Source organism: Phocoena sinus, chromosome 2 (assembly GCF_008692025.1).
Source record: "Phocoena sinus isolate mPhoSin1 chromosome 2, mPhoSin1.pri, whole genome shotgun sequence".
Taxonomy (NCBI): Eukaryota; Metazoa; Chordata; class Mammalia; order Artiodactyla; family Phocoenidae; genus Phocoena; species Phocoena sinus.
The window spans coordinates 76083102-76107648 of NC_045764.1; the positions used below are offsets into that span (position 1 = coordinate 76083102).

General features: G+C 39.5%; 1 protein-coding gene across 3 annotated transcripts in view; it reads left to right on the plus strand.

The window, feature by feature from the left end:
• Positions 1 to 368: 368 nt before the first annotated feature.
• ADAM10 (ADAM metallopeptidase domain 10) overlaps positions 369 to 24547 on the plus strand; it is a 118887-nt gene continuing 94708 nt past the window's right edge. For all 3 annotated transcript variants that reach the window (XM_032622746.1, XM_032622747.1, XM_032622748.1), the window contains exon 1: positions 369 to 694. In XM_032622746.1, the coding sequence (XP_032478637.1) occupies positions 640 to 694 (55 nt within the window). In that variant the 5' untranslated portion in view covers positions 369 to 639. The remainder of the gene's footprint in view (positions 695 to 24547) is intronic.

Genomic DNA, 24547 nt, shown 5'->3' on the forward strand with positions numbered 1-24547 from the left:
CCAAAATCTCCATTCCCTGTGAAGTTAAGAAGTGGACAGCTGCCCCTTGACTCTCCCATTTTAACCCAATAGACAATTCTCAGCAGCTCTAAGAATCAGCCCTACGCGGTCCGCAGATTTGCGCTCCGGTCCGGGGGCGGAACCCCAGGAAACCCCGCCTCCCAAGCCCAATCCCCGCTCTCCGCCTGCGGACAGGAAGCAGCTGCTGGCCTAGGAGCCCGGGAACCAGCCGCAGCGCGCATGCGCGCGCCCCTGGGGCACCTGGGGGAGGGGAGGGGCGGGAGGAACGGGTGCGGCTCCGCCTGCTGGTTGGGCGCTCGCCGGTCACGTGGCAAGGAAGGAGGCGGAGGTACCGGGCTCGAGGGGAGGGAGGTAGAGAAGAGGGAAGGAGCGAGGGAAGGAAAGCGGGGAAGGGAGGAAGGAAACGAACGAGGGGGAGGGAGGTCCCTGTTTTGGAGGTGCTGGGAGCTTTGCCGGCCCCTGAAGTGGGGCGAGAGGGAGGTGCTTCGCCGTTTCTCCTGCCGGGGGAGGTCCCGGCTCCCCGTGGAGGCTCCGGACCAAGCCTCTTCAGCTTCTCCCTCCGGATCGATGTGCTGCTGTTAACCCGTGAGGAGGAGGCGGTGGCAGCGGCAGCGGAAGATGGTGTTTCTGAGAGTGTTAATTCTGCTCCTCTCCTGGGCAGCGGGACTGGGAGGTGAGGCACGACCCCGAGAGCCGGGGGCGCGGTGAGCACGGCAGACCGCGCAGCGGCAGCGGCGGCCGGGCCGAGCGGAGCCCAGTCGCTCCGTGTGGCTGGCGCGTCAGTCAGCCCGGCCGGCCGGCGGCGCCACTCGGGCGCGCAGCGCTCCCCGCTCCCTATTGTCCCCCGCGCCGTGACCGCGTTCCCTTCCGTGGCGGGCCGAGGAGGCTCCGAGCCTTCGGCGAGGCCTTTCCCGCCCCCTGCCGCCCCAGCAGCAGGGGAGCCTGGGGTCGCCTGCCTGAGAAGCAAAGTCGAGATCCGGGTCGCCAGGCGAGAGCCGGTGGTGCTCAGGCTGGCAGCACCATCCCTCCAGCCTGCTCGACGGGCGCCGGGGCGGGCAACTGCCGCGGGGCCGCCGGTCTTTGCCATCCTGGTCCCGCGCTCACCCTCCTCACCCTTCCGCCCCCAGCTCCTGCCTGGTGGCGAATTCCGGAGTCCGCTTAGTCGCGGAGAACCGCCGCGCAGGCTCGTAGGAAGTTGCGATTGTATTGTTCTTTACCGGGCGCGGCGATCCAGACCGACCCGGTTCTGCAGAGGGGCCGCCCGTGGAGGGGTAACAGTGGTCTCCTTCTCGTCTGAGCCGGGCGCCTACCGCTCTCCAGAGTGCCCCGCCTCTGTCCGGGTGTTCGGAGAGAGATAGCGGGAGGGTGTGTTTATGTTCAGTGCAAACATTTTGTTGCCCAGGGGAAAGGTTTTGGTGGGGAGAAAGATAAGCCGTTTTCGGGATGTTCACTGATCTGTAGGCTGGATTGCGTCTTTTAGAGGGACGGTCCCTCGGTGACCCAACTTGAAGAGTTTTCTTAAACTCTCAGGTGGAGTAGACATACAGTGTAATTAGTGGATTGTCAAAACAGTGGCAACCCTCCACCCCCCACGTTGGCGTTAAGTGTGCTAAAAGCGTATAATTTCTTGATTACTCCAGTTTTGAAGACGATTTTCATTTCCAGTGTATCCCAGGACCAACTGCATCATTTTGTTGTTGTGTAAAGTGCTTTATTTTAGGTTAACTTTTTGACTTCCTCCATAGTATACTTAAAGACCTTAAAATATGTTTAAGAGAATTGGATTGGAAGTTTTTCCGGAGTGCTTTGGATTAATATAGACAAATTTGATAATTTAGAAAATATCTGAATATTTCATTTAGTGGATTGTTTTCGTTCTTTTCTTTGTAACTTTGACTGCAGAGCCAAGCATATTTTTGTCCTGTCTTCTACTTCGTCTGAGGATGATACTTTGTAGGTAGACTTCTATTGTAGTTTGTAGTGTTCATTTTCTAACGAAACAGATTAGGAGCTTCTAGTAGATGTTTAGTTTGAAATATCTGTGCTGGATACCCTCTATAAGGGCCTTTGTTTTTACATTTGTATTTAAGTTCTAAATGTGACTTACAAGAAATTTCTGTTTTCACTTTTTGTTAGACACCGGTTTCTATGAGGTAGTAAAAAGTAAGGCGTCCACGTGAAGCAGTTTAAACTCCTGATGAGTAGTCTATAAAATGTCCTTTGATTTTCAAGAGTGAAACAGTAAGAATAGAAACTGGTGTATTCTGATGGTCGAAGAAAAAGTATAAATTGACAGCATAATCTTTGTGGGCTAAGGCCCTTTTTAAACGAACATTTTCTAAATTCAGAACTCTGGAGTCATTTATAAAGTACCATTTCACATTAAACATTGGTTAAAAGGCTACTTACTTTTTGATGTTTGTTTTAAGCAGAACTTTTTCAAAAAGACACTAAGAAATCTTTTATTTTAAAATTAGCATCAAGATTGTAGCTTTTGGGTATATGGAGATATTTGTAATTTAATTGTAATATATAATATTTTAATTACAAATCTGAGCTTTTATGGTCAAGTTTGTAAGAAGTTTTTATGAGGATGATAGAATACATTCAGATTCTCTTATGAGAGACTGAATATGTGTAGATTAGAAGAAGCTGTAGTGGAAATATGGATTTAACTTTAAAGTATAAATCATTTTTAGGTACTTAATTATCCTTTTTAGTCGCTTTCCCCTATCCGATTTGTCAGTCACTGTTTTGCATTAGTTTTTTCTTGCTCTTAGTGTGTTGGTGGGAAGCTGGAAAAGAGAATGTGTTTAGAATCATAAAACTAAACTTTCCTAAAGTTGTCCATTTCTTGCACATGTCCCAGCCTATGCTGTATTTGTAGGAAGATACCATAAATTTTCTAGAGTTTAATGTCTATTTAGACATGACTCAAATATATACATAAATTACTTTATTTTATGCAACCACATTATAAATTTATTAGAACTTCTGATTAAGTATAGCCCAAAGAATTTTTATGTATGTGTGAATTATACGTTTTAACACAAATATGTTGGTGAGTTGATGTTTTTTCTTTCTCCTCTTTTAAAAAAATTAATTGGTGTGTTTGAGAGGTCCACAGGGATTTTAGCTGTAGCAGTAAATTCAATCCCATGTTTTGGTTTAATGAAATCATACTTTAAATGAACTTTAGAATATGACACTTTTTTTTTTTTTTTTTTTGATGGAGGCACGGCTCGTGGGGATCTAAGTTCCCCGATGACCAGGGATCCAACTGGGGCCCTTGGCAGTGAGAGTGCGGAGTCTTAACCACTGGACTTACAGGGAATTCCGACATGTTTTTTATATTAAAAAAATCTGGTGTAAATGCTTCGCTTTGTAGCATGCATTATAAAGAAATAAGTTTTCTGGAAGTTTGGCCAAAAGTATTAAAAGTATCAAAGTTTAAGCTTAAACTATTTCACTTTTACCAGCGAGTAAGGGCCTATGATGAAATTAATAAAGGGGACAGACTTCTTGTCTTCATCTTTTTTAAAATAAATTTATTTATTTTTGACTGCGTTGGGTCTTCGTTGCTGCGTGTGGGCTTTCTCTAGTTGTGGCGAGCGGGGGCTGCTCTTCATTGCGGTGCGCAGGCTTCTCCTTGCGGTGGCTTCTCTTGTTGCTGAGCACGGGCTCTAGGCGCACGGGCTTCAGTCGTTGCAGCACGTGGGCTCAGTAGTTGTGGCTAGTGGGCTCTAGAGCGCAGGCTCAGTATTTGTGGTACACGGGCTTAGTTGCTCCACAGCATGTGGGATCTTCCTGGAATAGGGCTCGAACCCATGTCCTCTACATTGGTAGGCGGATTCTTAACCACTGCGCCACCAGGGAAGTCCTGTCTTTTATCTTTAAGGAGCTCTGACTCTTCATCTTTTCAACCTGAGATTGATAATCCAGTTAGCTGTATCATCTTGAGAAGGCCCATTTCAAGCCATCCCCTACATTAGCAGTATCTTTTCTGTGTGTGTACAGGACCTCTCTGAGTAGCAGGGTTTGAGAGAACTGGGCACGGCAAGCACCTCTGTCTTTTCTGATCTCCGTTTTATAACTTGTTTAAGATCTTCAAGGGTGTTTATTATCTAATATTTTAAAAATTATCTTACGGACTTGTAGGATGGAGCAGGGAGAGTAAAGGGACATTTCTGTGATGTCTGCTGTGTATCTGATATTGTTAGAAGTTTCGCTTTTCAACATGTATGAGGGAGTGGTGATATTTTACATTTGAAGAAACAGGCTTGAAGAAATAATTTTTCTGGCATCATCCACCTGCTAAGTGGTGAATTAGATATTCAGACCCAAGCCAGTTTGACCTCAAAGCCTAGGCATTTTACCCATTGCCCCCTCATACCTTTTTTAAAATAATTAATTAATTAATTATTGCCTGCGTTGGGTCTTTGTTGCTGCACACGGGCTTTCTCTAGTTGCAGACGGCGGGGGCTATTCTTCGTTGTGGTGTGCAGACTTCTCATTGAGATGGCTTCTCTTGTTGGGGAGCATGGGCTCTAGGTGCGCTGGCTTCAGTAGTTGTGGCACACAGGCTCAGTAGTTGTGGCACACAGGCTCAGTAGTTGTGGTGCACGGGCTTAGTTGCTCCGTAGCATGTGGGTTCTTCCCGGACCAGGGCTCAAACCCGTGTCCCCTGTATTGGCAGGCGAATTCTTAACCACTGTGCCACCAGGGAAACCCCTGTGTCCCTTTTAAATGGGCTGAATTTAATCTTAAATGATGGAGGTTTAGTATAAGAACAGCTTACAGTTTTGGGCTAAACTTGCTTTAGCTGTCAATTTTTGTACTTGGAAAAGGGGGCAATACTAAGGATAAATGGAAAAACTGGAATAATCCTGCCAGTTAGATTCCTATGAGGGCAGTAACACTGCTGTGTAGCAGTGTGAAGGCTTTGCCTTAGGACTACTGGGGTGGGAACAGTCCTGTCCTAGCTAGGTTGCAGGAAATAGCAGTACTGAGAATAGTTCTCAGGGGGTGTAGACTCTCTTTGATGTTGGGTGAATTCATTCTGAAGCTACTACAATTCCAATTAAACAATGTGAGAACATGTACAGTTAGAACATTGCTGTTTAGTCACCAGTGTTTATTGTATGTCTATGGCTCGTAGGAGTCATGACGGCACAGTCTCGAGTGAGAAGAGAAGAAAAAACATTGAGTTTGTCAGAGTAGACAGAAATGCCAAGATATAAAAATAGAATTCCAATTATGTATTGTAGCTGCAGTGAAATGAGGATTTATTAAGCTGGAGGGACATCAGCCAGTTGGGGAGAGCTTTTTGAGATAGAAGAGAATGGCTTATAGTGTAGTAAGATGCATGTAGGCTTACTTGCCTGGAATGGAGAGTCCATGGCAGGAAATAAGGAGAAATGCTAACTGGGCCATAATGACTGGGACTCTCATTATTCATATAATAGGCCATGATAACTATGAAGAAGAGTATTGTGGAATTTTGGTTGGCTGAGCAGTTGGGATATGTGATACAATAAGGAATAAATTAGCTGCTTGATGAACTGGGTGATTGAGTCCTGGGTTAGGGTAGTGATTGTAGAAACAAATACGGGTACAACAAGAAATCATATGGAAGAAAAACTAGTAAAACTTGGCAAATGTTTAATGTGAAGGTATCACAATTTATTGAGGGCTTACTCTGTGTTGAGTTTGGATCTTAGAGGCTGTTGCATTGGAGAGAGTGTAGTTTTATAAAGCTTTGAGGACCTCAGCCTTTGAAGTTGAAAGTGTCTAAGATCTTGAATCTAGATTGAAGGTTATAGGTTGGGATGTGTGTCAGAGTTGAATTTTATCCTACTTGCAAACTAATACTTTTGTTGGGCATTGGTTAAAACTTTGCACAGTCCTTCAATAATCTGTGGTTAGTCACTTGGGAAGCACTGTTCCTGACAGTTGGGAGATAGGAGTTTGGTGAATTTGAGGTGGAGGGGAGAAGTTAAAGGTACATTAACGAGTATATTTTTACCTTACAAGTATATATTTACTGTCCTTCAGTTGGAATTAGGCTCTTCAGTTCAAGAATATGCTTGAGGGCTTCCCTGGTGGCGCAATGGTTGAGAGTCCGCCTGCCGATGCAGGGGACGCGGGTTCGTGCCCCGGTCCGGGAAGATCCCACATGCCGCAGAGTGGCTGGTCCCGTGAGCCATGGCCGCTGAGCCTGCGCGTCTGGAGCCTGGCTCCGCAACGGGAGAGGCCACAACAGTGAGAAAAGAATATGCTTGATACTGTTGATTATATATGAATTGTGAAATTCCTATTTCAGACACAAATTGGGGAAAAGAATGTGACTTCTGCGTTTGAGGCAAATGTACATATATGATTTGTGGAGCAGAATTTCCTTTCGTTTATTTTTGTTTGCATTAATGATTGCAAGGGATATATATGTACACATATTTTTTGAACAACTTTGAACTTTGGATTTAATTTTCAAAAGGATATGGATAGAATCCTATACTTATGAATTGGGCAGAATATTAATTTGCTTCTTTTTTCCTAAGAATTAAGTGGGATAAGTTTGTAAAATGCTGAAGAGATTATAAAGTGCTGTGCAAATATTGTTAAAAATATGTTGTTTCCAGGCCTAATTTCATTTGGAATCTATTAGTTACAAAATATAGATAAATAAATGTATTTTTAAAAGTTGAAATACTAGAACATCATTATCAAACATTAGCAACTAGAATTTGAGAAATCCATAATTCCTTCTCGATCACAGTTCTATCACTTTTTAATATTAATCATTCAGTCTTTTAAAATGCCTGTTATTATGAATTTACATCATAGTATTTATGTGGTTTTGTAGCTTTTAAAAAATTAATGTGTAGTTAAAATGTATACACAAGCAGACACTGAAATATTTATAAGTAGTCTGGAGATAGTTTTGGTTGTCACAACTTGAGGGATGCTTACTAGCATCTAGTGGGTAGAAGCCAGAGACGCTGTGAAACATCTTTTACAATGCATAGGGCAGCCCCCACACAGCAAAGAATTATCGGGCCAAGATGTCTCTAGGGCTGAGGCTGAGAAACTCTGCTCTAGCAGGAATTTGCTGTCTTTGTCCTCTTCATCTTTTTTATTGTTTTTGTTATTTCTGATAGCTTACTGTCTTGATTATTCAAGTCACATAAACTCCCCATATTCTTATCCTGTTGAAGCCTTCCTCCTCCAGTGTTCTGTGCACTACAGTTAGGAAAAAATTTTTTTTCCAGCATTGCCCATTCTTCATCTTTGAGTTTGCATTTGGGAAGAAAATCTGATTCTCTTAATTTATAATAGTGATTGAATGACTGATAGCCCATGAGGATTATCTAAAAACCAAAGCAAACCAGTTTCTTGTTAACCCAGAAGAGCCATGGATTAGCAGGATTTTAGTTTCTGTGGAAAGATACTTTGAGGCACTTAACCAGTAGCTTACTCTGCAAATCTCTCTTCAGAATTAGTTCTATTCAACTTCAACTTTTCACAATTTATTTTCTTCAAAATTTTAACTCATAAGTACTCAAAAACTTTCATGTCTTTTTCATAACTCCATTCCTCCCTCCCCTTATTGTCATTGGTAGCACCTTTGGCAGAATTGTTTTATTTACACATCAGATTTCCTGGAAGGAGGTGGAGGCAGATGGTTTGGGGTACAATATGGGAGAAGGGTGGGGTGCTGAGAGTAGGTTTAGGATAAAATGCAAAGTGTGGGGTAAATATATATCAACATTGCAGTGGTGGCTGGAGCCATTTTGTGTGTGTGTGTGTGTATGTGTGGTGGGCTGAAAGTCAAAGTCCCTTCTCTGTACTTACGTTTGCATTTACTTGAAATGGTGTAAAGGCATTTCAAATCAGCATAGAAATCTAAATTATGTACCTATTCCACTTTTGGATTTTTAAGTTGTATTTCATAAGTAGTTGAAGTTTAATACAATTGGTAGGTTTTCACTATCGATATTTTATGTCCTTTGTGATAGATTTAGTTTAAAATTTATAGTTTATAATTTCACTTTGAGCCAGCTAACTTTACTATTTTTAATTCTTAGAGACGAGCATATCTGAAAAAGTGGGTATGTTGGAATATGCTTATAATTGTAGACATACTCTCCTATTTTGAGCTTTCATTTGTAACTCTTAGGTGTAGATATTTGTAGAAAATGATTTGACTGGTTTCTAGTGAAGAAATAGATACTGTGGCTTAACTTTGAAGTCACAATTTAGAAGTAACTTTTCCAAGACTGCAGTAAAGGCACTTAAGTATATTGCTGAAATATAGGACACTATAGTTCCTGGAAGTCTACCTTTGTCATACAAGAGAACAGCTTTGTTAATGGTATTTAGTGCTTCAAGATCAGAGTGAATACATATCAAATATAAGAAGCATTGGTCAACCCAGTGTGATGCCTCAGACACAGTTGATGACTCAAGTTCCTTAGGAAGGAAATACACTTTAAAGTTGTGGAAAAATGCTCTTGGTTCCTAATTTTAAAATTACACAAGTGAAAAGTCTGTAGAAAACAACTTGATTACAAGTAATTTTTCTGACGAATGGAAGTGTGCCAGCCTTAGCTTATTCTTACACATCCTCTCATTTATTGTAATTGAGTTTTTCTGTAAATAGGGAGATATGTAATGTCAAAAGATTTTTGCAGATTTCTTTCCCCCATCCTTAAGACTGTACTGTCAACTTTCTTTGATATTAATAGGAAAACAAATTTATTTCTTACATAATATTGCTCTCCCACAAAAAGGTGTTATCCACCATCAGTAAGATATACTGTTTTTCCCCCCGATGTTAATGAAATTTTCATTCTGCGTTTTTTTGCCCTATTTTTTTTTTTTTTTTTTTGTGGTACGCGAGCCTCTCACTGCTGTGGCCTCTCCTGTTGCGGAGCACAGGCTCCGGACGCGCAGGCTCAGCGGCCATGGCTCACGGGCCCAGCCGCTCCGCGGCATGTGGGATCTTCCTGTGTCCCCTGCATCGGCAGGCAGACTCTCAACCACTGCGCCACCAGGGAAGCCCGAGGAAGGAAGCTTTTGTTTGCAAGCATTCCTGAGAAGTAAGATGCTGCCTACCCATGGAATATGGGAAATAATCATAATGGTTAGAATTTATGGTATACTTACTATATTCCAGGTATGATTCTTAAAGTATAATGAGGTTGTTAGATTCTGCCTTTGTACGAAGATTGGGTCATTTTGCCATCAGAGCATAATTTAGGCTCTTTGTACTTATAGTATTTGAGCCATTTGACGTTTCGTCAGTCAGGTTCTTTGAAAGGTTTTTTGTTTTTCTTCGTTTTTTTTTCACATTAGAAAGTTTACAGTTAAGACGGGAGAAGCATCTTAGAGAACATTTTATGCATAATACCATTTCAGTTTTGTCACAGATAAATTTATACATGTATTCTTTTTGTGTGTGTGTGTGTGTGTGTGTGTGTGTGTGTGTGTGTGGTACGCGGGCCTCTCACTGTTGTGGCCTCTCCCGTTTCGGAGCACAGGCTCCGGACGCGCAGGCTCAGCGGCCATGGCTCACGGGCCTAGCCGCTCCGCGGCATGTGGGATCTTCCCGGACTGGGGCACGAACCCGAGTCCCCTGCATCGGCAGGCAGACTCTCAACCACTGCGCCACCAGGGAAGCCCCCTATACATGTATTCATTTTTTAAAAGCTTGAGGACAGATACTAAATCTCTTGATGGTGAGATATAGGTTATATCTTTTACAAAAGTATCTATTACAAAACTTTTGTGATACGGAAAAAGAAAAAAACATTTTTTAAAGTTGGATTACCTTTAGTAAATACCATTATCCTGGTGACTTTGAAAACAGTCACAGGAAATAAAATACTGTTCTCAAATTGTGGAAAGGGAGAGAGCACCTTAAGATCTCCAGTGGCAAGGAGACCGAGTTGTTTTTTATACTTAGAACCTGCTGGCCATTTTTCTGCCATTCTTGTATTGTAGGTGATTTTTTTTTTGTTTTTTGTGTTGCTTTACTTTTTTAGTTTTTTTTTTTTGAAAATTAATTATATGTTTTCTCCATCTTATAGGTCCAGTCCAATTATTCTTCTACCAATTTTACACATAGGCATTTGCTTGATATACTGTTTAATTTTTCCTAACTTTTTATCTTAAAAATGTATGTACTTTCTGAAAAGTTGGAAGTATATATAGTCCAGTTAACATTTATATACCTTTAACCTAAGTTTATTAGTGGTTATCTTTCACCACGTTTGCTTTATCGCTCTTAATATGTATTCTCTTTTTTTGTTCTGAACCCCTAAAGTAAGTTGATACCCTTAAAATCTTAAGTATGCATCTCGTAAGGTTAAGGACATTGTCCTTACATGACCAAGAAGATTCTTTTTTATTTTTTAATTGTTCAAATTTCCCACGGAGCTTGTAGGTACTAAGTACCATATGAGTTTATTATATGTTTTGTGAAGGCCAGATTTATGGCAACTACAACTAAGGACTAGAAAGTAAAACACTGTTGGTATGCTTTTATGTATAGGTAAAAAAGAGTAATAGTAGAGAAAGGAGACATTGACAGAATAACTACACAGCAGGATGGAGCTATTTTATGTAGGAACAATGGCACAATAACATAATAGCCTAGAGGTTATGACCTCATTATGACCTCTTAGGTTAAAGATGTTAATAAGGGTGAGCCTGGCTCAAGAAGATGTTAAAGTAGAGGGGAAAAATAATCAGTAATGGTTCAAAAGGAAAGATATTAGGCACATAGATAAACCCCAATTATCTAGAAATTTTGCTCAGTGGAACCTGTCATTTTCCTTTGATGTCAGATTAATAACATCTTACTGTACTCTAGGTTAAATGTACTTTATTTTCATCATTGTCTAGTAACAGATCTGTTTCTCCATTGTTAAGGACTTTACATGAGAACGTCTTCAGTGAGTATTCTATTCTTTATCAGAAGGGAGAAAAGAAGTTAAAGATTGCTGTCCAAAGGGAGAAAAGGAGTTAAAAGATTGCCGTCCATTGAGTCCTTCCTGTTACCTTCCCTGTCATTCATGTTGCCCTGCTTGGGTAATGTATCAGTGATAAAAGAAGCTCCAGTTCTGTATTCAGGGGCAGCCACAGAACATTAGTTTTTTTGCATTGTTTGTTGTTGTTTTGTTTTTTACTCCTAGACTTGTAGGCTATGATTCCTTTTGTACAGATCTATTTCATCTAAATAAAGGATTTAAATTAGAGGAAGAAAATAGTAGTCTGTCATGGGCCACAAATCACATGTTAATTTAAATGGCAACAGACCTTTGGAAGAAGTTGTTTCTGTGCTGGTACTTACTTATTAGTTGTGTTAAATAACCCCTAATATGATGATGACCTCTATATTTGTATCTCCAGCCCAGGACTCTCTCTTGAATTCTAGACTCCTGTTTCCCAGCTACATCTCCAGCTAGATGTCTGGTGGGCATCTGAAACTTAACATGTCCAAAACCAAACCTCTGATTCCTCTTACCCCAGTCTTTTTTCCTGTAGTCTTTCCCATCTCAGTAAATGGGAGGTCCATTCTTAAGTTGCTTAGGCAGAATACTTTTGAGTTATCCTTGATTCCTCTTTTCACTTACACCCTGCATGCAAATCCTGTCAGCTTCTCCTTTAGAGTATATGCAAATTTTGACAACTTCTCATTAGCTCCACCGCTACAGCATCCATCTCACTTTAATTACCGTAAAACCTGCTAACTCTTCTCCCTGTTCTCTTGTTCTCCCAGTCTCTTCTCAACATAGCAGTCATTGTGATTGTGTTCAAAAGCTGCTTTGGTCAAAACCGTCCACTGGTACATTGTATACTTTAAAATGGTTAAAATGGTGAGGTTTATGTTCTGTGAATTGTACCTCAACAAAAAAGTAATAGCAAAATAAATTTAAAAACCCATTCAGTGGCTTAATATTTTAAGTAAAATCCGATGTCCTTATAGTGGCTTCTAAGGCCCTACCTGAGGTACATGTATGCTTATTCTCCCTACCTCCTGCCCCCAGTCCATCCCCACTGTTCATTTCTGCTCCAGCCACACAGAGCTCTTTAAAAATTGCCAGGCTTGCTCCTGTCTCAGGGATTTTGCACTTGCTGATCCTTTTACATGGAACAGTTTTCCCCTTAGATTGCTGTATTATCTACCCTCTTTCTTTTTTAAGTTAAAAAAAAATTACATGGTGGTGAAATACATGTAACATTTACCAGCTTAACCATTTTTAGCTGTGTGGTTCAGTAGTATTTAAGTACACTCACATTGTTGTACTTTGCTCTCTTTCTGAGTCTTTACTGAAATATTATGAAGTCTCCTGATTACCTCATATAAATACATACATATAATACAAACCCCTTCCTTGGCATTCTCTATCCAGTCACCCCGTGATAACACTCTTATAGCCATCCGAAGTTGTTTACTTGTTCACAGGGAACTCTATTCAGTATCCTGTGATAACCCATAATGGAAAAGAATATGAAAAAATATATACGTATAACTGAGTCACTTTGCTATACAGAGAAATTAACACACCATTGTAAATCAAATATCCTTCAATAAAATAAAATAAATTGATTATGCGCCCCCAAAAATGAAGTTATTTACTTGTTTGTCTTACTGTCTGCCTTCCTTCTCTAGAATAAAGTTTTCTAAGGTCAGTAATTTTGTTTTGTTAGCTGCTATATTCCCAGCATCTAAAACAATGCCCATATGGTATATAGTGCATATAGTAAGTGCCCATTGTATGTGCTGAGTGAATAGATGAATGATCACTGAACTAGATAATTTCACTTTTTATGAATTACATAAGAATTCCAATTTTCTAAGAGTATGTCTGGAAAAAAGCCTTCAAAGCTTATAATTAATCTTATTTACTTTAATTGACTTTAAAATGGAATGAAAATACCATTTTTGTTAGTGTATTGGTTTTGCTCATTAGTTTTATATGCCCAGTTAATTAAAAGAATTAGGTAGGTTGAATGGGTTAAAATATTCTTTATAGAAACCAAATTGCTTTTTCTCAACTACTATGTGTTCCTGTTAAAAAATATTATTAAAGCACTTAGCACTTGTCATTCATTGCAAAAATTAGACTAAAAGGGGAAATGTAGAACGTCTTCATGGTTATCTGATTTTACTCAATAAAACTTGTAAACTTTGCTATATTCCTAAGATGAAACTTTAAAAAACCCATTTTCATTTTAGGGTAAATTTAGAATCACAGAATGTTTGAGCTAGAAGGAAGTTTTGGGAATTGCCCTGGTGGGGCAGTAGTTAAGAATCCGCCTGCCAGTGCAGGGGACACGGGTCCGAGCCCTGGTCTGGGAAGATCCCACGTGCTGTGGAGCAACTAAGCCCATGTGCCACAACTACTGAGCCTGCGCTCTAGAGCCTGTGAGCCACAACTACCAAGTCCTCATGCTACAACTGGTGAAGCGCATGCTCCTAGAGCCCATGCTCTGCAACAAGAGAAGCTACCGCAATGAGAAGCCCGTGCACCACAATGCGGAATAACCCCTGCTTGCCACAACTAGAGGAAGACGGTGCACAGCAACGAAGACCCAATGCAGCCATAAATAAATAAATAAATTTATAAATAAATAAATTTATAAAAAATAAAAGGAACTTTTGTAGTTTTGGGTGGGTCGCTTAACCTCTCTGTGCCTTATCCTAAGATTAATTGTACTTGCCCTGCAATGTTGTTATGAGGGTGAAATGAGAGAATACATTCATTAATTAATTTAACCATAATTTAATGAATTCTTACCTGTTATGTACTGTACACTATTCTAAGCCCCTTATATATATTAAGTAATTTAATCCATATAACAACACTGTTAGGTATAGATATTGCTATTTCACTTATTTTACAGACAGGGAAAATGAGGCACAGAGAGGTAGGTAACTTGTCCAAGATCACTCAACTAGTAAGTGGCACAGTTGGGATTCTAACACATGACTTATAAATAAAGATAATGCTTGGTAAACTGTTGAAACATAAAGTAAGGTATGTTGACCATATACTTCCACGGTTATTGAAAAACTTCATTACGAAAAGGAATATAACATTTTTAACTGTTCAGAAAGTCATGCAAAATGGTGATGAAAGCTGCATAGGTAACTGCAGAGACAAATACCTGAAATGCACTCATAGCATCAATAGAAGATTAAAAAAAAACTTACCTAGCGAACAGATCTATAATAATTTTAATTTTAACAAGTAGCACTTTGCAAATACTAGACATATTAGAAATTCTGATGCTTCTTGGATGAGTATCATAGATCATATTTTCTGATGATTGATTTATGGCTTTCTTATCAGCAAGGTATAGGCTGCTTTCTTTATAAATTCATATGAAAAAGGAAATTTCCGTGAAACGTTGAGTGGATTCATTAATTCTTACAGCAAACATTTACTGAGCGCCTGTTTTCCTACTCTGTTTAGGTAATGAGGGTACATCATTGAACAAATCAAAGTCCTTGTTCTCATGGAACTTCTGGTGGTAGAGGGATATGTCAATAAAAAATAATATGAAGAAAGGGCAGGATATTAGAATGAGTATGATTGGGACATAAGCTTTTAGATAGGGTGATCAGAGAAAGCTTCTGAAGAAATTTTGTAGATATCTGAATGAAGTGTGCCAACCCTGCTTTGGAGGAAGATGTTTCAGGCAGAGGGACGATAAAGAGACTAATGTGGCTGTAATACACAGAGTAAAGGGAGAGTGGTAGAAGATAAGGTGAGACCCGTATGGAAGTGGAGTGGGGGAATGCAGCCCCTTATGAGGATCATCTTCAGCGTTAAAAGCCACGGTTATGACTTTTTTTTTTTGAGATTATAAATCATGATGAAGGCTGTGGAGGGGGAACAGCTAGTGAGGGGGGTGGGTGAGGGGTGGAACATTTTGAGCAAAAGAGTGACACAATGTAACTTTATTTGAACATTATAACTCTGACTGCTGTGTGAAAAATAGACTGTCGGGGGTGGGGGGCAAGAGTGGAAGCTAAGAGGCCACTTATTTGCAATGGTTTTTGATTGTCTAGAACCTTTTGAACCTTGCTTTGTTTGGCACATTTTCAGCCTTATGAATTCCATCTCCTTAATTTAGATTCCCCAGCCTTTCAGTTGCAACTAGGACACAGGCATGTAAACTAGTCTTCTGAACTAGGCTCCTCTAATCAGAAGCATCACTGGAGACCTGGATTCTGAACTGAGCAGACATGTATGCTTGCTGAAGTTTTGCCAGTAGTGTGCATCTTTCAGACTGTTATGACAGATTTTTCCCTAGTTGTTTTAAGGTTGTGTTTCTGGTACAAAAGTGGGATTGGAGAGGCAGGACAGTGTTGGTGTTTTTCACAAGGTATTTTTGGGGTAATTATGGTGTGTACTGCTGCTGCTTGGGATACCTGGATAATCTTAAGGAAGATAAAATGGGGAGGGTTCCAGTATTATTGTCAAGTAGTAGAATATTACTTCAGGTAATAGACTATTGTATCAGAAGTATGGGAATTGATTAAGATCATAATGGAGAATGCTTTAGTGTTTATGGAAAAATCTGTAAGTTCTGGGTCAGGTTTCCTGTGTAGCCATTTGCATGTTGGGATCACTGGTTGTCATTTACTCTTTTATATCCCCCCAACTTTTACTACTTATGTCTATCCTATTAACAAAAATATACTTCTGAAAAATGAGTCATTATAGGATGCTTAATAGTTTCTTGGAGGTGAGTAGAGTGTTGATTTTATTTATTTTCCTGAAGGGAGGACAAGCTGGACTATTTTGAATTGTCTTTGTTTTAGATTCTGGATTTTTTTTTTTTTTGAAAAAGTGTATAACTTAGGGAAGAGTAAAAGAAAGGCCAAATACCCATATGCTTACCACTTTGACTCACCATTTTTCTTTAAAAAAATTTTAATTAGCTTTATTGAGGTATAATTTCCATACAATAAAATTCAACAGTTAATTTTGAGAAAGGTATATAGTTGTTTAACCACCACCAACATAATAATAATAATAATAATATAGAACATTTACACTAACCAGTAAAGTTCCCTTGTGCTCTTTGTAGTCAATTCAGAATCCTGATTTCCCATTTGATTTCTTCTTTGACCCAAGGGCTATTTCGAAGTGTGTTAAGTTCTCAATATTTGGGAAATTTTCCAAGTATCTCCTATTGATTTAATTGCACTGTAGTCAGAAAACATACTCTCTGATTTCAGTCTTTTAAAATTTATGGAAACATGCTTTATGGCTTAGAATTAAGGTCTATCTTGGTGAATACTCCATGTGCCTGTGAAAAGAATATATACTCTATTGTTGGGTGGACTATTTTGTAAACGTTAATCAGGTCAAGTTGTTTGATAGTGTTCAGTCCTTATTTTTTGTCTACTTGTTCAGTGAGGAATGTTCATGATTTCCAACTATAATTTACAGATTTGTCTACTTTCAGCTCTGTCGGCATTTTTAATTTTTAAAAAATTGTATTCCTCGTTCTTTTAAAAAAAATATTTATTTAGGCTGTGCCAGGTCTTAGTTGTGGCCCGCGGGATCTTCGTTGAGGCATGTGGGATCTCCAGCCGCGGCATGCGGGATTTTTTTTTTCTTTTTTTTTCTTGGTTGCGGCATGTGAACTCTTAGTTGCGGCATGCATGCGGGATCTAGTTCCCCAACCAGGGATTGAACCTGGGCTCCCTGCACTGGGAGAGGGGAGTCCTACCCACTGGACCACCAGGGAAGTCCCCCATCAGCTCTTTCTTCACATACTTTAAGCTCTGTTACGTGATGCACATTTAGGATTGTTACGTTCTTTCGATGGGTTATGAAATGTCCTTTTTAAAAAAATGTATTTATTTTATTTATTTTTGGCTAAATTGGGTCTTTGTTGCTGCACACGGTCTTTCTCTAGTTGTGGAGAGTGGGGACTACTCCTTGTTGTGGTGCGCGGGCTTCTCACTGTGGTGGCTTCTCGTTGCGGAGCATGGGCTTTAGGTGTACGGGCTTCAGTAGTTGTGGCACGCAGGCTCAGTAGTTGTGGCTCACAGGCTCTAGAGTGCAGGCTCAGTAGTTGTGGCACATGGGCTTAGTTGCTCCGTGGCATGTGGGATCTTCCTGGACCAGGGCTCGAACCCATGTCCCCTGCACCGGCAGGCGGATTCTTAACCACTGCGCCATCAGGGAAGCCCCTGAAATGTCTTTTTTTAATCCCTCTTTTTTTTTTTTCCCCTTTGGTTTGTTTGTTTTAAAGCTTACTTTAATAATACTGTAGGCACTCCAGCTTTCTTGGATTAGGGTTTGGATGGTATGACTTTTCCCTTTTTTTTTTTCGCGGTACACAGGCCTCTCACTGTTGTGGCTTGCCCGTTGCGGAGCACAGGCTCCAGACGCACAGGCTCAGTGGCCATGGCTCACAGGCCCAGCCGCTCCGTGGCATGTGGGATCTTCCCGGACCGGGGCACGAACCCGTGTCCCCTGCATCGGCAGGCAGACTCTCAACCACTGCACCACCAGGGAAGCCCCCTATTCTTTTTACTTTAACTCATCTTTATTTTTGTTGAAGTATCTTTTAGACAGCATGTATTAACATTTTCTTTCTTGAAAAATAAGAAAATGATTTTCATTTAATTATGTTTAAATCATTAACTTTTAATGTAATTATGATAAGATCGAGTTTAAAACTACCATCTTACTGTTTGTTTTCTGTTAGTTCTATCTGTTCATAGTCCTTTTTACTCCTCTTTTTCTATATTCTTTGGGATTAATTTGCTTTAAAAAATGATTTCATTTTATCTCTGATATTGGCTTATGTGATATACCTGCTTAGTATATATTTTTAGAGGTTGTTCCTAGGGTGTACAGCATACACCTGTAACTTAAAAATGTATACCTTTAAATAAAATACCACTTCATTTATAGTGTACTTTCATTTCTCCTCTCCTCCATTGTGCTGTATTATCATACATTTTAATTCCATGTGTGTCATAAATGCCATAGTACATTGTGTTTCTTGAACACAATCACTTAATTTTGAAAGAGATTAAAGAATGAGAGAAGGGCTTCCCTGGTGGCGCAGTGGTTGAGAGTCTGCCTGCCGATGCAGGGGACACGGGTTCGTGCCCTGGTCCGGGAAGATCCCACATGCCGCGGAGCGGCTAGGCCCGTGAGCCATGGCCGCTGAGCCTTGAGAGAAGAAATCTTTTTTATTTTTTCATTATAGTCATTGTTCCTGTGTCAACACAGGTTTGTGTCAGCACAGGTTTCCAGCTGGTATATTCCTTCTGCCTGAAAAACTTCCTTTAACATTTCTTGTAATGCAGGTCTACTGGTGACAATTGTCAGCTTTGATGTCTGAAAAAGGGTTCATTTTACCTTTTTTTTAGTTCATCTTCATTTATGAAAGATATTTTTATTGGGTATGGAATCTTAGGTTGACAGGGTTTTTTTTGTAGTACTTTAAACATGTTGCTGAATTATCTTCTGTCTTATGTAGTTATGCTGTCATTTATACCTTTGTTGCTCTGTATGTAATGTGTCTTTTTCTGTAGCTCCTTTGGTCCTAACCCACCAGCTGATTTTAAGGGTTTTTTTGTCCCTAGTTTTCAGCTGTTAGCCCATGATAACTTTTAATTTCTTTGTATGTTAATTCCATCATCTCTATAGTCTCTGTTTCTAATATCTGATTTTTTTCTCCAGTAATATGAGAAAAAGACATTTTCCTGATTCTTTACATGCATGGTAATTTTTGATTGGATGCAGATCATTCTTGATTTTTACTTTTTTGTGTGTGTTTGATTTTTGTCTTGCCTTTAAACACTGTCAGATATTTTTTGGTGTACAATTAAACTACTTGGAATCAGTTGAGTCCTTTGGAAGATGGCCTTTAAGCTTTGTTAGAGTGGGTCCCAAACAGCCTTTAGTCTATGGCTAATTTTGCCCCGTAAATAAGGTGATGTATTCCTGAGGGCTCTACCCAATGCTCCATATATTACAGGTCTTTCTTCTCTGGATGGTGGGAATATGAACACTTCCCAGCCCTTTCAATATAAACTTTTAAGATTGTTCTGCTTACTCTTTTTGTGGTTTATTTTTTTGGCCTGGGATAGTTGATTCTCTCACATGATCAGATATGAATCTGCCAAACATGTAAGGGGACCCTTCTTTAGATCTCTGAGCTCCTTTTCTGTTAGCTTCCTTTTCTTTGGCACTCTGATCCACAAATTCTAAATGCCTCCCAGAACTCAGATACATGGCTCCTCAATTCAGCAAGACCAGCAGGCTCTGTTTGGGTTCCTCTACCCTGCATATTGACCTGAAACTGCCTCTGGGTAGTTAAGTTGGGCCAATTGTAGATCTTATCTCATTTGTTTATCCTCCAATGTATTTTGTCAAGTTTTCTGAATGTTTGTGGTGGTAGGTTAAATTTAGTTCCTCTTACTCCATTATAGTCAGAAGTGGAAACTGATAGCAGTTGTGTCCTTTTTCTTTTTTGTCCCACTCTGAATCACCTCAGTGAAAATTATGCGTGTCATTTTACTCTTAAGTACTTCAAAGTACATCTCCCCAAATTCAGATTATTCTCCTACTATATTACCACAGTGTTGTTGTATTGAAGAAAATTAACAAGAATTCCTTAATATCATCTAAGACTGATTGATTCCAGTTTGTCCCGTATTGTTTCTAAGTGTTTTTTGTTTCCCTTCTCAGTTGGGTTTTTTTCTCTTTTGCTTTTTTTTTTTTTTCATTATTTTTGCTCTGGTATGTTTCGACATGTTCATGGTGGTGTGGTTCTTCTTTGTTCTGTCATTTTTTTTCTGTGATAGAATTTGTGTTTTATCTACTTTTGTGCAGTCAGGACTCATGACCATATACAACCTTTTTGAGAATTCCAGGGCTCTATTCTCTTGAGATTTTTTAAAAAAGTGAATTGTATGGCTTATGAGGGTTAGGGGCAGCATCTGGAGTTCAGTGTGCTATGCTTTGACACTTTCTCATTAGAGTATTCTGTTTATTTCCTTGGCTGCTTCTTTGAAAGATTATACCATTAGGTTATACCCAGTGTTGTTTTAGTACACTGGTTCTCTTGAAAACAAGAAAAAGAAATCCTCTGATTTGTAGCCATTTCTAATTTCAGTAGCATGAATACTCTACCCATGGCTGATTTTAAGCTACCAACATGTCACTGAACACAGTTGAGAAGAGAATTGGCACTCATGAGTCCGTATCAGCTAGCCCTAACACACACTAGTTATATCCATTTCTTACTTGGTTTTAGTTCTTGAGGATTTTTTTTTAATGTGGGAGGGTGGGCTGCTTTTTATAGTTGTTTTTTCCCATGGTTTTCCCATTGTTTCATTAAGTATTGGAGGGAGAAACTGCATAATACAGTTTCATTTAATACATTTTTTTTTTTGGCCGCACCACGTGGATTGTGGGATCTTAGCTTCCCGACCAGGGAGTGAACCCAGGCCTGAGCAGTTAAAGTGCTGAGTCCTAACCACTGGACCACCAGGGAATTCCCTCATTTAATACATTTTCTTCAATAATTTTTAAAGTATTACCGTGACCATATCATAAATACTGATATTTAGGCACAGTTAACAAAGAAACATAGGTCTTTTGTAGAAGCTGATACTGAAGTGGACTTGTTAACTGTATGTCCCTGGGTAGCGTTTTTAACTTTCCCATTTAAACCCAGTGAATTATGTTTTATCTCAGTTATAAAGATTCTGAAAGTCATCACTCAGATCCTTTGTAAGTGAAGGTAAACATTATGTTGCTTCATAAAATTCCTTTGTGTGTGGCACAGAGAAGAGATGACTTTGTTTAATAACTCTCCCAGAAGTGTTACATCCATTCAAATAATTGAGCCGTTATCACATGTGCTTCACCAGAACAGCCATAGTTACTGTTTTAAGTTATCAGAAGTGGCAAAATGCTTTATCTGCATTGTGACTTAAAAAGTTGACTTTTTGGTGCTGAAAAAGGAGTGGAGTTCCTTAGTACAACTTCCCCATTCTTGATTTTTTCTTGATATTTTATCTTGTGTGAGGTATTTTTAAAAAGCCACATATAGACTCAAAGATATTTTTAAGGAATATGGAAGATGCATTGGTACAATATATAATTCCATTATTGAGTCCTGATTTTTAGAATTTCCATACTGGGAGGTTTTATTTTCTCTTATACCTTGGATTCACTATATTTTCTATGCTAGTTGTAAGATAACTTTGGATTCTAGTTTCAGACTCCATTTCTGTCACCTCTCTTGAGAGCAGTGCATTCAAGAGTATGGTGAAGTGACTCAGTATGTTATTTTATTTTATTATTATTATTTTTTAGGAGTCAATTTTATTTTATTTATTTATTTTTTTATACAGCAGATTCTTATTAGTCATCCATTTTATACACATCAGTGTATACATGTCAGTTCCAATCGCCCAATTCATCACACCACCATCCCCATCCCCTGCCACTTTCCCCGCTTGGTGTCCATATGTTTGCTCTCTACATCTGTGTCTCAATATCTGCCCTGCAAACCAGTTCATCTGTACCATTTTTCTAGGTTCCACATACATGTGTTAATATACGATATGTGTTTTTCTCTTTCTGACTTCACTCCTGTATGATAGTCTTCAGGTCCATCCACGTCTCTACAAATGACTCAATTTCGTTCCTTTTTATGGCTGAGTAATATTCCATTGTGTATATGTACCATATCTTCTTTATCCATTCATCTGTTGATGGGCATTTAGGTTGCTTCCATGACCTGGCTATTGTAAATAGTGCTGCAATGAACATTGGGGTGCATGTGTCTTTTTGAATTAATGGTTTTCTCTGGGTATATGCCCAGTAGTGGGATTGCTGGGTCATATGGTAATTCTATTTTTAGTTTTTTAAGGAACCTCCATACTGTTCTCCATAGTAGCTCTATCAATTTACATTCCCACCAGTGACTCGGTATTTTAAATTGAATGGTCTTTTCATGCTAGGCTTTGTGCTAAGCAGTTTACTAGCATTTAAGTTATTTACTTTTGTCTCTATTTTACAGACAAAAAAAAAAACCCTGAGATTTTAAAAAAGTTTAATAATTACCCAGATCATGTAGTTATGGTGAGGAAATGTCAGAATTCAAACCTAGTTCTGTCTTTATTCCTGAATGTATGGCCTCAATTTGTGTATATAGGTCTCAAAGACAAGTGTGGGAGAAGGCAAAAAAGGAAGTGGAGGAAAGGGAAGAGATGGTGATGACTATGAAAAATTTACTGAGCTTTCACTGTATGGTAGGCACTTTGCTGATTGCCACACATGGCTTAAATCATTTAATCATTGTAACAGCCTTAAAAAAGAGGTATTCTACTTCTCTGTGTTTTTCTTTCTTTTTTTTTTTTGCGGTATGCGGGCCTCTCACTGTTGTGGCCTCTCCCGTTGCGGAGCACAGGCTCCGGACGTGCAGGCTCAGCGGCATGGCTCACGGGCCCAGATGCTCCGCAGCATGTGGGATCCTCCCGGACCGGGGCACGAACCCGTGTCCCCTGCATCGGCAGGCGGACTCTCAACCACTGCGCCACCAGGGATCCTTACTTCTCTCTGTTTTAAGGGTGGGAAAATGAAGTTGAGTTTTCCACTTGATCAGGGAAACAAGCTAATAAATGAAGGTAATGGGATTCAAACCCAGAGAATTTTTTTATTCTAATAAGAAAATGCTTGCCATAAAATTTACTATCTTAGCCATTTCTGGTGTACAGTTCAGTAGTATTAAGTATATTTACCTTGTTGTGTAGTCTCCAGAACTTAAACCCAGATGACTTCAGAGTTTGTATCCTTAACCATATAATGACAAGCAACTGACTGCATAAACAGAAAATTTAGTGATGGAACATTTAGGCTTTATGCAATACATTAGGCGAGAAGCAATGGTTTTTAGTACGCTGGTCACCAAGTGGTGAAGAACAAGATCCCCAAGAGAGGGGAAACAAATGAAGCGAGACCTATGATTGCCAGCTTTCTGCCTGGAACGAATTTCCATCTGCAATTCATTCGTGCTACAAGAGGGAACCTAGGTGGAGACGAACAAACTCTGAGTTGAGATGGAATGGGACCAAAGCAGCTAGAGTTTGCAGACAACATCAGAATGAAGGGCGCTACATAGAGAGAGAATCCCTGAAATCTGCAGAGGCTTCCCCTGGAGTGTTTGGCAGAGTATTGATCAGTGTGTATACGTGAGGAAATTACCTGAGGCCAGTAAGAAACAGTGCCCTATGTTCACATAGTGCAGGAAATAGTACTTGTTCTTACCAGCCAGGTGGGAAAAACTCATGCCATGATTTGTGGAGCATTGCATAGAGTACTCAGATATGTCTTGCCCCAGTGGTAGGGAATAAAATTAGCCCTACACTGAACCCTGCTCCAGACCCATGTAACAAATCATAAAGGCAAGAGCCAAAAGGGTCAAACTTTCTAACTACCTTTACTTTGTCCTGTAACAAAGCCTAAGAATATTTATAAGAATATAAAAAATGTCCCGCCCCTACAAGGTGAAATTCACAGTGTCTGCCATCTATTCAGTGAAAGATTATGAGACATGCAATGAAGCAGGAAAGCACAATCTGTAATGAGAAGAATAAGCAGTCAATTGGAACCAATCCATAACTGTCATGGGCATTAGAATTAGCAGACAAGAACATTAAAAGAGTTATTACAACTGTATTTCATATGTTTAATAAGTTAAATAGAGACCTAAAAGGTATAAATAAAACAGACGGAAATCTAACTTCTGCAGATGAAAACTACAGTGTTTTCAATGGAAAGCACACCAGATGGCATTAACAACAGGTTAGACATTACAGAATATTATTGAACTAGAAGACAGCAGTAGAAACTATTCAAAATGAAACAGGGGAAAAAAAGAATTTTTGATAAATATGAAAAAACCCATCAGTGGGCTGTGGGAAGAATTTGAGTGACCTAATATACTTGTAACTGGAGTCCTTGGGTGGGTGGGGGTGGGGAGAGTGAAAAAAATTGAAGAAATAAGAGTTGAAAAATTGTAAACCCACAGACCCAAGGAGTTTACTGAAACTAAAGCTCAGTAAATATGAAGAAACCAAAGCACATCAGAATCAAATTGCTCAAAACCAGTATTAAAAAGGAAAGTCTTAAAAGCACTAGGGAGGGAAAAGACACATTATATTCAGAGGAGCAATGGTAAGGATGACAGATTTCTTGTCAGAAGGAATATGGGTGAAAAGAGAGTGGAGCAAGGTTTTTAAAATATTTAAAGAAAAAATACGAACTTGGCGACCTGGAATTCTGTGCCAGTGAAAATATCTTCAAAAATGAAGACAAAAATAAAGACTTTGAGACATCCAATATCTGGAAGAGCTCTTCACCAGCAGAAGAAATTTTAGAGGAAGTTATCTAGGTAGAAGGAAAATGATACCAGATTGAAATATGGATCAACATGAAGGAATGAAGAACCCTGAAAATGAGAA